General features: G+C 33.6%; 1 protein-coding gene across 1 annotated transcript; it reads right to left on the bottom strand.

Annotated features, from left to right (window-relative positions):
• Window positions 1-974: 974 nt before the first annotated feature.
• On the bottom strand, window positions 975-14,096 carry LOC117105328 (low-density lipoprotein receptor-related protein 2-like). The gene is made up of 6 exons (XM_033246449.1): window positions 13,677-14,096; window positions 5,703-7,862; window positions 5,196-5,321; window positions 3,337-3,546; window positions 2,026-2,207; window positions 975-1,094 (listed from the first exon to the last, which is right to left on the bottom strand). Exons 1-6 carry the CDS (start codon window positions 13,771-13,773, stop codon window positions 975-977), a joined length of 2,895 nt encoding a protein of 964 aa, XP_033102340.1. The 5' UTR covers window positions 13,774-14,096.
• Between the last annotated feature and the right edge of the window lie 2,700 nt (window positions 14,097-16,796).

Raw genomic sequence — 16,796 nt, 5'->3', positions numbered from 1 at the left:
TTATAATAATAATAATAATAATAATAATACCGTATTTATATAGCGCCTAACAGATCACAGATCCCTCTAGGCGCTTTACAATTCTTAATTTAATTTAATTTAATTTAATTCAAGATTGACCATAACTATGTTCACTTAACTACAATATGGTAAAAACTATCCCCCACCAGACACCAACCCGGTATTTCTGAGTCAAGGTTTCGGGGCCGGGATTTCAAGATAGGACACTTAAATAATAGTAACAATAATAATAATAACAATAATTACAATAATAACAAATTTAATTAAGAAACAGGTGAGCTTTCAGTTGTGACTTGAATATACTGACTGATGGAGAAAACTTAATAAGGATTGGTAAGTTATTCCAGACTGCCGGTGCTGCCGCAGCAAAAGATCTCCTTCCATACGCAGTGGATGTTTTAGGTACTGACAGTAGGTAGTTATCAGCTGACCTCAGCGAACGCGAAGGGGTGTATTCTGAAATTAACTCACGGATGTAACCTGGAGCAATTCCATTCAATGCGTATATTAAATGATAATATACATATTATTAATAATAGGCCTAATAGTATCAACAATTATATAATAATAATAATAATAATAATAATAATACTAATAATAATAATTACGAGCGCTTGCAGGCTTTCGACGCTTGTCGATTAGATACGGGACCGAAACTGTATAAATCCCAGTCCGTTCCACTGATATTAATAATAATAAATAATTTGTGTTTATAAGGTATGTATTTATAGGCCTATATATATATATATACATATATATATATATATATATATAGATATATATATAATTATATAAAAATATTTGTGCGACAAGTAGAAAATAAAACAACGTTTATTAATGCACTCTCTACGTGTATTAACTAAAATATGCACAATCATGTTAATGCTAATCATAGAGCAATTTGCTGTACTGTAGATGGTAGTTATCTGATAGAAGATTATATACTACTATTGCTAATTTCTAAAGTTCAATAGAAATATTACCATTCCTCTCGCAACCTGTCTCGCTATGTTGAACATGTCAGTCTCTTTGATGCTGTATATTGTGTCATCCATGTACTGACCATTCCGGACCTGCAGACAGACAAGTACAGACATAAGTAGGTTGATGGATTAAAATATTTGCACGTAAAAAAGTGATAAAATGTTCATAGGATCGCTTTATTACCACTATTTCAACAAATAACATAATTATTATATAACTTTAAAACTTCAAAAACTGGAATGACTCTTAAATTCTAGCAAGTTTTGTTAAGTTAAATTAAAGAAATAAGATAATGTTATTATTATGTGAACTGTAAGAAATGTTTTTACAAGCTGATTTAAACAAATATTTCGATTTCAAATGGATAACAGGAGTTGGTAAGGCATTCGAGAGTTCAGGGCCATGGTAAAATAGTAGTTATAGAAAAATAAATATCAAATTATTACATGTATAGGTAAATTAAATGAAATTATGTAAAGGAGATAAATAGGGCCTACATGTTTAAGGACATACATGCATACATACACACACAAACGCATACTTACATACATACACACATACAAACATACACATACCTAGATTGCTTACTTATTTAGAAGGTTCTATAAATATATGTAGGCCTATATATTATATATTTTTAAACCTCAATTTGTTCTTATTTTTAAGTAATTTCAGCCTAGTGATTTGATAAATGTGTTCGTATAAAAAAAAAGTGTAAGAGAGTGACTAATAGCTAGTTTTCGTCGCACGACGTTATCCTTAACTTTAACGTTAGTACCCAACATGCAATGCCCCTTTTGTAAACAAATCGAAATACGCATGCGCAAAACCGTAACTAACGCACGTCCAGCACGTAAAATCCTGAAATTAACGTACTCCGCAACGCAAGATGAATAAATTATGACGTCACTGTTAACGTTAAGCTTAACGTCGTGCGGCGAAAACTACCTAATAACCGCAGTAGACTTAATGAATCATAACTGGAAAAGGGGGTTTGACCACGTATCCTTCTCAGTTTACCTTTTTACATATTCGGAGAAACCCAAGTAAATCACCGTATTTCATTAGTTCGGTTATCAGTAGGTACGGCTCATCAGAAATACAGCAACCCAACACGGAGATTATATTCTGATGTTTACCAATGTTGATAAGCAATTTGATCTCATCAAGAAAGTCTACTTTTTGTGCCTGACTCGCTGTCACTAATTGTGTAAAACAGAAAAAAGAAAAAAAACCATTATTGAATTATTCATTAGATTACACGACAACAGTAGGAAAGATAGTATAATACATACTCCAAGTATCGAAATGCACGCCATCGTGTCGGGATTCAATATTTCGGCATAAATTATGTCATTATCAGGAATACTAACAGGATGTGTGTATGTTCAGAAACAACCCTAATGTTATTTTATCAGATTTGTCCCTTTTAACCACTACTTTAATTAGAGGAAGTACATGCTTAAATGAAATACAAATTGCATGCTATTTGAAATTGTTCAAAAGTATATTTTATGTACAAATCGTTTCTCTATCTAATCTATGGTTTTATTGAAGCACCATTTAAATAAAAATTAATTCAGGGAATCAATTATAGTTCCTTGTTTTTAAGGACCCTTTCTTGTAAAGGGACCAATATAATCTTTTTTTAATAAAAAAACAGGATGAAAATTGAGTGGAGAATTCACTTGTTCATTGCTTCAATTTGGATCTGAGCATCTTAAATCCCGGCCCCGGAGGAAATTTTTTTGAATATGTTGTATAACTCATTTTTCTAAGACACGAAACACATTTGATGAAAAACTCGAAAGCGGTTAATAAGATAAAGATTTTTGAATATATAAAAACTGGAGGAAAAAAGGGGCCTTGTCATCTTTTTTTCAACCCAAGTGATTACCACCAACGCGGAAATAATTATCATCATCACTGTTGTCATCGTTGGCGTCATCACCATAATGGTACGAGAAATAAACATATAGGCCTAGTAATAATGGCGATGATTAACGTGAATATGATAATAATAATAATAATAGACTAATATTATTTCCTAAATTCCCCTATAAAAATTACACTTATATAACATAACATCCTCCCATGGATAAAACAATGTCAAACTACAGACTCTATATAGTAATAATAATAATAATAATAATAATAATAATAATAATAATAATAATAATAATAATAATTGATGATGATGATGATGATAATCATGATGATGATGATGATGATGTTGATGATGATGATGATGATGATGATGATAATAATAATAATAATAATAATAATAATACTTCGTATATAGGGTCTGTGATCTAAAATAAAGCGTCTTACGTCCAATGCTCTTTACCGCCACCTGCATGTTTGTCCTTGACAAATGAAGATTACCAAGATGTACAACGCCAAATTTCCCATGTCCCAGCATATCTCCCAGCTGAAGCTGTTTCCGGTTGATTTCGTGGTTTGCATAACTTAAATCTCGAACCGGCGAAGATACATACCTTCTGCCAGGAAATGGGCGAAGTTCGATACTCGGGTTTTCATCTGAGAGAAAAAAAAATGTGAATGGCTGGTTATTGCTTATTATAAAAGAATTCGCTGATTTAAAATGTTATAAAAATAATATAGAAGTAATTATAATAATGATAATAAAATAATAATAATAATATTAATAATCATAATAATAATTTATAGTAATAATGACAATAGTAATAATATAATAATAATAATAATAATAATAATTATTATTATTATTATTATAGTAATAATATCTGAGTTTATCGCCTCAGTTGACAAGATATTTAAATCGAATTGATAAGCAGTAATTATATTACACTGTTAAATGATACGGTATACTGTATATTTTTTAATTGAGTTACATTACTGCAAGCTCATTGTTAATCCTCATTTTGTAATAGGCCTAATGGTTTTGTATATTTAAGTGTGTAAGAGGATTCGGTTGGAAACTAATTGGATGATCTTATTATCTTGTATACAATGTTTTAATAAATACATCATGCATAAGTTATAGTAATACGATGCTTCCAACTTATGGCATATAATACATGAAATGAATCATTTAGACTACTTAGAATTGCACTGACATACCAAGCAGTGGTTACCACCAACTAGTAAACATTTTAATGAGTAGGGCCTATCATTTTAAATAGTGATTAATATATTAGCGCGTCAGCATTTTAACAACGAATTACATAAACGAGTTTACAATTAACCATCGATCAAATCTCAATTCAAACCAAAAGTGAATGATCTATAATCTAACTTGTCAATTACATTGTACTTATCCTATTCATAAACAGTAATGATGAAGATGCGTCCTCAGGTATACCTAATGGGCCTGCGTTTGATTGCGTCAATACGTACTGTCCACATTAATCAAACCCTTCACATAACTCTTTGAGATGAATACTTGCGGTTTATAATAGGACATTAGTATTATGTATTATTCTCTTTATTCTTCTAATTATTATGTTATTATTATCATAATCATAATTAATATTGTTATATCTATTGTTATTATTTTTTATTTATTGATTTTAGTGCTGTTGTTATTTCTATTATAATAATTATTATTATTATTATTATTATTATAATTATTATCATTAATAATTATTATGTTGATGTTAATCTTAATGTTAATGTTATTATTATTATTATAATTATTATTATTATTATTACTGTTATTCTTATTATTAAATATAAAATATTATGTTAATATTATTATTATTATTATTATTATTATTGTTATTATTATTGTTATTCTTATTAATAAATATTAAATATTATGTTGATATTATTTTTATTATTGTTTTTATCATTACACAGTACTATCGAGATATTAATATACTCTTGAGATTATATTTCAAGAATGTAATAATAATAACAATAATAATAATAATAATAATAAAAACAATAGAAACACTGGATTACAATATTACAATATACAGTAGGCCTATTACTGTATTACTATGTTTTTAACTCATTTTTTTGAATTAGGATGGTTATTAAGAAAACAGGTGATCCGTAGGTCTAATGACTCAGTATCCATGGTGATTCTTTTATAAATCAAGTATTATTATGTGAATTAAACAGTGGATGTAAACCAAGGACTCGTGTACAAAGTTCAGTCCATAGCACTACACTATCAATGGAAGTATTATGCTTAAGCCTACCGACTATTTTGGTTTTTGTTCTTAACCGACACAGCAGAAGTACTGTAACCAGCGTTGTGCCTAGGAACATAGACAGGCCCAGTGGTATGTACATCTCTAGATTTGAGTCATCAGTAATTGCCACATCTATAAACAGAAATAAAACAAATCATATAAAACGAGTTGATTCAATACAAAAATCCATACAATTCAATTTACAAAAAAAGTAAATAAACAAATAATAAAATTAAAAAAAAATTCACAGGTTATACAGTAAACAAAGAACAACATTGATAGTGATGATGACGATGATGAATTGTAATAATAGAAATAATAATAACGATAATGATTATTATAATAACAAATAATAATAATAATAATAATAATAGCCTGTATTATTATAATAGTATACTGTGATGAATGATAATGATGAATAACAGTAATAAAACACATAAATAATAAAAACGATTACTGTGATGAAAGGTAAAAGAAAGCAATGAGGCATTAAGAAAATGATAAATGACCTACGTGTTTTGTGAAAAAAGTCATCATCATCCTCATCATCATCATCATCATCATAGCCATCATCAGGACAGTAAATCCTAGCCTCGGTTGTATTTTTTCCCATACAGATCCGATTTGAACATCTAAACTCGTCATCCTTGCATTTACAGTTGACTTCATCGCTTCGATCTCCACAATCGTCGACAGTGTCACATATCCACGCGCCTGCAACGCATTTAAAGTTGTGGCAGTGGAACTCGTTTGCATTGCACTTGCATTCCATCTCATCACTCTCATCTATACAGTCAATTCGGCCATTACATTTATGCCCAATTGGGATACAGTTTCCATCCCCACAATCGAATTCCTTCTTAGAGCAGTTGCAGACACGCTCATCGCTGGCATTCTTGCAATCTGGAGTGCCATCACATATAAGTCTGATATCAATACATGCACCGTCCCCACATCTGAATTCTCCTTGACCGCACGTGCAGTTGAACTCATCCGACGAATCACGATGGCAGTCAACGCGTCCGTTGCATTGGTAACGGAGGTCGATACAACTACCGTCCCCACACCTGAATTCGTCTTTAGTGCACCCGCAATCAGACTCGTCAGATCCGTCAGGACAATTAGTTGCGAGATCACAGACCCAAACCTTGTTTATACAAGTGCCGTCATCGCAGGTGAATTGGTTTTTAAGACACGGGCAGCGCTCCTCATCGCTTCCATCCGGACATTGTGGCTGACCATCACATCTTCTAGGATTTGGAATACACATCCCGCATGCGCACTCGAACTGCTCTTCAGTGCAGCTGCAGTTAGCTAAACTCTCATCAGAGAAATCTCCACATTGATTAAGTCCATCACAAACAAATGATCCAGCGACGCATAGACCGTTAGCGCACGTAAACTCTGTTCTCATATCACACGGACAGTTGCGTTCGTCGTATTTACTTTCACAAAAGACAACGCCATCGCAAATTCCGCCACTACCGATACATAGACCATCTGGGCAGCGACCACTTTCGTGACAAGTACAATTCCGTTCGTCATTTTGATCTACACAATCATAATGACCATCACATATTCGCTCCTTTTTTATTGTCTCACCATTACCACAGGTGAACTTACAATTCTTTTCATCTGACCCGTCTTCACAGTGAACATTTTCGTCACATACAAAATATTTCCTTAATTTTCTACCGTCAGGACAGGTGAATGTGTAGTCGCATTTAAGCTCGTCTGAACCATCTTCACAATCCTTTCTTCCATCGCATTTATCTAATTCTTTGAAACATCCATTGCCATCAAAACATTTATTATGCGGGTCACATTCGTCATGACAATCCCACTCATCTGACGAGTCTTTGCAGTTGTGATGACCGTTGCATACCTCACGAGAATTAATACATTCTTTACTTTTATTGCATTGAAATTCGTTTTCTTTACATTTACACTGGTAAGATCGTAAGTCACTTTTGCAGTCTGACGTGCACAGTGAGTCTATGTTCACACATCGGCCATCCTCGCACCTGACTTGATCTTCCAAGCACTCGCAATTCTTTTCATCAGAGTTGTCACTGCAGTCGAACTGCGTGTCACATACATGCACATGAGATATGCAACGCCCATTTTCACACATGAACGCATCGCCCTGGCAGTTGCAATCAAATTCGTCAGAACTGTCCGAGCAGTCGGCAATATTGTTGCAGACACTGGTATCATTGATACACGTACTGTGGTCTTTGCAAAGAAACTGATGTTTTTTACATTCAACTATCTCTGTTTGTATGCATTTGAGGCGGCACGTGCCGTCTTCGCACATTACCGCGGTCCCGGAGCAGGCTACACAGTTTGCTTCGTCTGACTTATCATTACAATTGAAATTCCCGTCACACAACAGCTCATTGCCAATACAAAACGCGTCCTCGACGCAGCGAAATTGATCTTTCTCGCACGGACAACCGATCTCGTCACTACCGTCCTTGCAGTCATGTTCTCCGTCGCATCTCCAAGTGTTTGAGATACACATTCCTGGAGATACGCATCGGAATTGATTTTCCTTGCAATAGCAGTATTCCTCATCTGAATTGTCTTTACAATCATAGTTAGAATTGCACACATTTTCTTGTGGAATACATTGGTCATTACTGTTGCACTGGTAGTAAGACGGTCCACAACCTAGAGAAACGTAAAATGTATTTATTAGTATTGTATAAACAAATCTGGAACAAAACAATAGAAATGAGATTGTAACATCATTTACAATAAAGATATATTGAACCACAATATTAACACAAACCTGGACATGGAGCATTTTACTTATAGACCACCTTAGTGCTAAAACCGATGTTGTTCCCGAATTCAGTATCCCGACAGGATTGGTTCCAATCTGAAGACCAGAAATGCATTTCATTTGGGCTAGTTTGGTTTCATTAGGAAATTTAAGTTAAACATTCTTAAGAATTTCTTAAAACATATTAACTTTCTGTAATCGTTTTGAGTCATTTTTATTTGTTAGTCATTCCAATTACCGTAAATGCTCGAATTAGCACCGCTTTCGAATGTGCCACTCTCGAATAAGCGCCGCACCAACCTTGTTAATTTTCTTCCCTAAGCGGCGCTCTCGAATAAGAGTTACACCATGTGTAATGAAACACTTTGAGAAACAGGGTTTAAAATACAATGTATACAGTGTTAAATTGAATGAATAACACAATGAAGACACAACCATTTCTTTAAACGTTTATTTACGATGAACCTATGATAGGCCTACTGAACTACGGGAATACGTGAGATGAAAGCGACACGCCAATATTTTTTTTTTATAAGCGCCGCTCTCGAATAAGCGCTGTACTCAAGCCTCCAACAATTTTTAAGCGCCGCGGTGCTTATTTCGAGCATATACGATAGTGTTTTGTAAGTTTATGTGTGTGTTTGGTGCTGTGTAGAACGCCATGTTGTCGACAGTGAATTCTTTAAATGCCCTATGCTACTCCTCTGTAAACTAAACGAAACTGATTACTTCTTTTAATTATGCTTGACGAGGTTAATAAAAATTAATGATTACTTATGAATTTATATACATGAAAGGGTAAATTTCAATTAATAGTGGTGACATGACCCAATAGATGTATTCATTCTTTTTCACGAGTGAGCCATAGTTCAGTCACGTGATGTTGACAGAATAACTGAAAATTTAAACTTAATAGACCTTTCCCCTAAACCCCGCCCCTTGGATTTTGTTGGTAAGATCCCACAATACAAAAAAGTAGCGTAAATATACTGTACGTAAACACGTACAATTTTACTGACAATACGTGCGTTTGTTGTACATGCTGTATTCTTGTCACTAATCTGATTGGTCAGTTAAGTTTGATTGGCACTCAGGAAAGGTATATTTAGAACGATTTGTGGACTATTTAATATACCGTACTCGTGCGAATAAGCGCTCCGTTTGAATACCCGAATAACGTGAAAATTTCCCTCAAGCGCCCCGTTTGAATAAGCGCCCCCTAATAAGATTTTCTTTTTAGCAAGTCAATAATCCAATCAATCCTGGGACTGTGGTTGTTGGCATGATTTGAGCTGTAGAGTGGAAACATATTCTTCTTCAGCCAATATCAAAATGAGGATATTTCTCTTGGACAGAGTGCTCCGATCCCTGGACATACAGTATATTTCCAACTTTAATCGTTTTACATATCTGTCTATGTCTAGTCCTACTCCTCTTTTCCATTTTTCGACCTTATAAGCACATTCTCATCTGAGTTTTCAAGAAAAATACAATGATTCTGCCATCCTGCTAATCTCAATCGGCCGATGGCCAACAAGCTTACCACTACCCACCACTAATTGCATCTGTTATTTTGCTGTTATGTAAATATTCACGCATTCTTGTTATGAGCCATGTTCTCTGGACGATTATCTTTTCTAACCACCATTCGTAATGTCCATATATAATCTTTTTTTTTTCATTCAAAAAGTACCTCTTGAATTTTTAATTATTAAAATAATTTCCCATAAGAACCCCTCGAGTTTCATCTATTTCTATAAGCGCCTCCTCTCTGTTTTCATAAGCACCCCGTTTAAATAAGCGCCCCGTTTGAATAAGCGCCCCTCAGAAAGTGCAAAAAAATATTTTAAGCGCCCGGACGCTTATTCGCGCGAGTACGGTATTTGCAAACACTTTTATGTTTCGTCACAGACGGGCGAGTAAATGCTGGGATTTTGGACGATTATATATAAATTTAAAATTTAACGCTGTTCAAATGCATCGACGGTTGCACTTTGCAAACAAGAGTTTTTACTTACAGTGATTTTTTTTTCCAAAACATTAAGACGAGATACCTTTTGATCGACAGACGTTTTGACGACAGCAGAAAAAAAAAATCACCAACCCAACAATCACACACCCACACACGCACATAAGCATTCGCGAACATTGTGGTCGTTGTAGAAATCTGTCAGAAAATAACGTTGCATGAACGTTTGCAAATTTATTTAGCCAGAAATGGCGTTAAATACACGTCACCCCTTTTTGAATGCCAAACTGCAATGTTGTTGAACCTAAAATTGTAGCTGAGCAATTGCCGAAATACTGGTTTTTAAGGTCGGAAAGTATCTCCCGACGAACAGGAAAATCTACAAAATGTCGTCTCGGTAGCATTTTCTGCCATTAAATTGAACTGTCCGTGAAACATCTGCCGACAAAAACGCTGGTCGGTAAATTGGATGTCATCAGCGGAAAAGACTGAAAGCAACATTCCGTGTTGGCGGCGAATTTGCATTAAGAAAGGTAAAACCTCTGTCAAAAATAACCTTCCTGTCAACGGCTTGTTCGTTTTTTTACCAACAGCGATTTCCGAATTCGCCAAAAAAAAAAAAAGAAAAAAAAGTGGAGATTATTCATTATTAATATCTGTCGGCGAAAGTCTGTGGACAAAATGTACAGTTGACGAAATGTTGTTTTTTTTGGGGTTTTTTTTCGGAAAAATGGCCTCCATTTCTATTATTCATTTCTAATATTACCGTACTCATTGGTTTAGAGAATATTATTATTATATTATGTATAATGGCTTATAAGTCTAATAAATATTGTAACCGCCTCTCATCAATATTGATGGTAACATCAGGCCTGATATACCATGATCTACAAAAAAAAAAAAAAAAAAAAAAAAATGAAAAAAAAAAAAAAAGAAAAAAAAAAAAAAGTAAAACAACTATTATTTAACGAAAAACTTTATGTAAACTTATTAAAAGAGATTTAAACCCATGGATGATACCAGGTGGTGTGGTTGCTAACGTTAGAAATGAAATCGTAGACATATTGTGGTATATTATACAGGTACGTATATAAGCCTTAATATATATATGTATGTATATATATATGTATTATATGTATATATATATATATATAAATCAGATATATATATATATATATGTATATATATATGCGTATATTTATGCATATATTTATGTATAGGTGTAATTTTGCCTTACCTGACGTGGAAATGTACTGAATACTCAGTACGTTTGAAAATAATTGCGAAAAACAATTGTTCTCGGGTGGGACTCGATTCCACAATCTCCAGATCACTAGCCTGGCATCATACCTCAAGACCACCGAGCTGGCGCCTGATGGCCAGGGTTGAATTCGAGTCCAAGTAAGCAGCGGGTACTGCATTGTTGATAGCAATTATTATTGTCGTGATGGAATAGACAATAACTGGATTTGCTTCAGGAGAAACATGTATATGTGTAATTTTGCCCTACCTGACGTGGAAATGTAATGAATACTCAGTACGTTTGAAAACAATTGCGAAAAAATACACCTATACAAAAATACACCTATACATGTTTCTCCTGACGCAAATCCAGTTATTGTCTATTCCATCACGACAATAACAATTACTATCATATATTTATGCATATATATATATATATATATATAATATGCATAAATATGTATATTATATATATATATATAATATGTATAATATAAAAGCTTTTCTAGTTTATATGTAGCTCCACTATGTGTCAATGTTTCAGTCAGTTGTATAACAGAAAGTGCCTGAGGGCTAGATATGCACGTATCTATCCCTACAGTATATGTCTCCGTGATGGGTATGACACTTGCCTTGACAGCGAGAGGTTGCAGGTTCGAATTTCGCCAGAGACACTATTTTTCAACTGATCAAGAATTAATGCTTCGTCGATTGCTATGCTTAATACGATTACAAAATGTACAGTTAACGATATGTGTTTTCAGAAATATGACATTATCATGCCTTTGTTTCTATTATTTATCATTTCTAATAATACTTATTGTTTTTGATAACGGTAAAATCGTAGACATATTGTGGTATTATATAATATATATATTTATATATATACATATATATATATATATATATATAAATTATCAAAGAAAGGTAAATACAGTGTTCGAATAAAGGACATAAATACATCGTGTAGCATAGCTCTCAACGAATGTAGTCCTTTAAATAAATGAGTAAAGAAATTGTGTAAAATTCCTCTGGCGGGACTCAAACCTGCGACCTCTCGCTGTCAAGGCGAGCGTCATAACCATTAGACCACGGAGGCTTCATGGTTAAACAGATTCAAATACCACCAGATACACTCCATTACACAATAAGTACGGCTAGAAACAAATATATTTGCGCTGATTACGGTACTAGCTGCAATTTATGGAATGATAATATAATTTCATTTACTTATTTAATTTGGTGTTTCAATGTGTTCCATATGTGTTTGATCCAATGACCGAGGTAGTAATGCGAAGCGCTTAGAGGCCTTGTAAAGGCACGAAGCGCTATAATATAAGAATGACATATTATTATTATTATTATTAAGTAATACATTCAAATATCCAGAAAATGTGTGTTATGTACACGATGTATTTATTAAGTCCTTTATTCGAACACTGTATTTACCTTTCTTTGATGATTCATATATATATATATATATATATATATATATGGCTAGCTAGACCGCCTTGGCTAGGCTCTATGTTAGCCGGCGATGAGGTATGCAACAACTTGTTGCTGTTTAATATCAATGATTTGATGGCAATGCCGATCTATCTAGCTAAATCCATGTAGGCCTAGAAGATAGACCTTATATGCATTTAGTACATGTTAACACATAAAGAGAATATTATGGTGAATGGCGCATGCAGTTGAAGTCGCGTAGTAGTCGCGTGGTCATTTTGTCCCTGGCTATTTCACAACACGGTAGGCCTACTAAGGCCCTATAGTGTATTTTCTTTTCTATTTGTTTATCTGGCAAAAAAATAATTAAAAAAAAATAAATCGTGGCCAAAGTTTACTTTTAAAAAAAAACATCACTAACCAAGTGTGAAATCATGTAGGTAAGAGGTACCTTGCGCCACCCTGGAAAAATCTGTATCTGTCCCTGTTAGGTAGGTACTACCAGTACATAATTATTTCCACTTCGCTAAATATGTATGTATATGTATGTATGTATGTATATATATATATATATATATATATATATATATACGTATATATATGTATATATATATCATATATAATTACTAATTACATATATATTATATATAAATATATAGGCCTATATATATATATAAGAATAATAATGTAAACAAAATAATTATACAATCATAAAAGTAAGTGGTAATCATGAAATAAGCAATTTAAGCAATTTCAGTTTACAACGGTTTCGGAATTGCTACTTTGATATACTATTTATAGCATTGACAATTTGAAATTGATTGATTATTACCTAGGCCTACAATTGTATTCGTCATTATTATATATTGCCTATTATCATTCCGATGTCTCCAATACTTCAATTATACTTTCCGTTTGTATCCAGCAAGTAAAGAATTTCACAGACTGTAACACTACAGCTACTACAGTACGTGATGTCGGTCAATAATAATAGTGAGAGATAAAATTTAATACTTTAATTGAATAATCTCAGTGTACTTACTCGGATATGAGCTGGAAATATTGACTTCTGATACAATAAGCAGCCCTGTATGTATCGAATTGAAGACGAACAACAGCCAGATTAAACGCGGAAACATTGTTTTTTCTTAACTCACTTCTCTAATCGACAGGAATAAAAGCACCATTCTTGCTGGTGCACTGACAAGATTCATATAATCACCGCTACCTTAAGTCAATAATCATTATAAGGTATAAGGTTGTCTAGCCGGATACCGTTTAGGAACACGTTAATAATCAACATACACAGTAAAGTATTTTGCTTTAACGACGGATATCATCTTACTCTCTTGTCGTTGTTTTCCATTTCACGATACATTTACATTTTGTTGAAAAGAACTCCACCCGGATACAATGTCTTTTCTATATTGTAGTGCAGTATTGCGGGCCAACACAAAACAGTTTTATGATGAGACCAAAGCAGGCATGAACTTTGACATTGGATATGCATCTATTCGCAGCCGTCATCGACTATGGTGACCGTTCACTCACTCTGGCGTGAGTTTAGAGACATGTGCACAAGATCCTACGAGTCAGTTAGCATGGGTTAAATAACAAAATACATCAGAAAAATAGGGCAAACTAAGCGCTATTATTAAATTCATCTGTTTTCAATTTATTCGATATCTTCGCTTGTGTTTCCATACCAATCACGATTTTATAAAATATTAAACTAACAAAGAATGTTTATAATTTATTTCATATTACAAATGACCCTTTTAAATTATGTGGAAAAGAATTATATTATTTTTGAAATTATGATGATGACGGTTATGATTTGTTAATCTAAATAATCAAAAGTAATAGTAATACTAATAGTATGAAATTAGTATACAAGGATATATTATCAATATTATAATAAAGGTTATAATTAGTATACAAGGATTTAAAAAAAAAATCTTGGTTGTATATCGACGTTTATATAACAAACGAAAGGTATAATCGTCTTATTTATTTATGTATTTATTTATTAAAAGGACAACATTCGTTGACAACTATGCTACACGATGTACCATAATATGTTCTTTATTTCAACATCGTATTTGCCTTTCTTTGATGATTTATTTATTAGGACAACAAATAAGCATAGCTCCCAAACTAATGTTTTCATATATCATATATATATATATATATATACATATAGGCCTATATACATATATATATACATATACAGTATATATATCTGTCTCTTATACACATCTAGATGTGTATAAGAGACAGGTGTTAGGCATGTATAAGTGACTTTTTACCAATTCTAAATTATAATGTGCAGTAGTCAAATACTTTCAACCTAGACTTTTATGTATACATTGCTTTATCAGCTTTTGTATAAGGGAGCGAGGCCCTTGTAGATCGTGGGCCCCTGGAGCCCGGGGTCCAGGTTCATGAAATATCTTACCTCATCCCCATCAATGGTACGGTAGAGATGAGGTGGTGGACTTCTATTTGTGAAAGTGATTCACTGAGCCAATTCTATTTTCAATTCCTGGATCCGACACCGATTAGTATTTATTACTAGCCTAGGCAATTACCATAGGGTTTCTAATGTTGTATTTATATAGCGCATATTGCACATTGCCCCTATGCGCTTTACAGAGAAATAATATAGGCCAACTGAGAAAAAGCAAATAACAATAAAAGTTTATAAAAGTATTTCACGTATTAAGATGTAAATTTATAAGGCTTTTCTTTTTTTTTCTTGGTTGTATGACCGCGTACATTAGGCCTGTATACCGTATTTTAATTTTCCTCTTGAGTTTTTAAACGACACTAGCCATTTCCTGGGTACACTTATGTTTGGTTTGTATTTCTACTTTAAATAATATGACAAATAGCCCATAAAAGCAGGTGGGGAGCAAGTGTGCATAGAGAAATATGAGTAATACACATCTACATCGAATAAATTAGATTCAGAAATTTACTGCGGTAGTAAGTAACAGGACCCATTTCTGCTCTTCCATCCAAATCCGCTAAGGTTTCTTGGCGGTCCCCTCCCACCATTCGGTCCATAATTTAATTTTTTTGTTTTCAACTCAACAATATATATTTATAAGACATTGACCATATTCATTTGCGTTGTAATATTAATCACAATTTAGGACAATAGGCCTACTCTAACTAATCACCTGACTTAATATGATTTTCAGGGCGGATGCAGCTCGGTAAAAAAGAGGGGGCGTGAATGTGCGAACTGAGGGAGAGCCTCAGGGAAGAGCCTCTGTTAGGGTTGCATTGAGGCGAATCTTCCTTAAACATCTAGCACCTTCATTATCTGATTGATTTTTACAATTTTGCTTGGTAATTTTCTGATAAGCTTTACAAACCATTTTTACACAAAAAGTAGAGGAGAACACGTCCCCGTATACGTAACACTCTAAATCCGACACTGAATAGTTAAATTAAAAATAACTAAAACTAACAGTTTAATTTCATTTAGAGTCACTGAGACATAGGCCTGCATGTATATGAGAGCAGCTTAGCTCAGTCGGCTGAACCGTAGAGATTCCTTGGTCTCCGGTTTAGCGTCTTGTGTTTTAGCTGGAGGGCTGCAATGGAAGTTTTAATAGCGCACCGTCGATTTTAAGAGACGTTTAAGCCCCGTTGGTCCCATGTGATTAAATAGTAGTACACTCTTCGGCAAAGAGCAGGGGATAGTCTCCCCATCACCACCAGAAGCTGCATAGTCTTCAGCATGTTGAAGGCGGCAGCAAACAAGAAGAAGAAAATATTAGATATCAATACATAATAAGTTTATATTAATTTAGCTTTCTCAACCGACATCAAACCATTATTTCCTATACACTTCTGTTTGGGTTTATTGTCCTTCGGTGTTAGCTCGCACTAGAAATATCCCATGAAAGTAGCGTTGAGATGGGGAGGAAACAGACCGGGCAAGTAAGAATAAAAACCTCATCCATTCTGGACGGCTACTTTATAATTCATTAATTTTAAATACCACAGAAGCCCGAAGATATTTTCTTATTTTCACTGTAGTAATTCTGGTTGTGAATTGGGTAGTATAAAAAAATCGGGTCTTCTTTGAAATCGCTCTGTAATTATAGAGTAGTTGGATTCAGCCCTCTAGTTAATACGCATGACGTCA

Source organism: Anneissia japonica, unplaced genomic scaffold (assembly GCF_011630105.1).
Source record: "Anneissia japonica isolate Jap-2015-1 unplaced genomic scaffold, ASM1163010v1 scaffold287726_len2788222_cov184, whole genome shotgun sequence".
NCBI classification, from domain to species: Eukaryota; Metazoa; Echinodermata; class Crinoidea; order Comatulida; family Comatulidae; genus Anneissia; species Anneissia japonica.
This window is presented reverse-complemented; position numbering and strand designations above follow the sequence as displayed.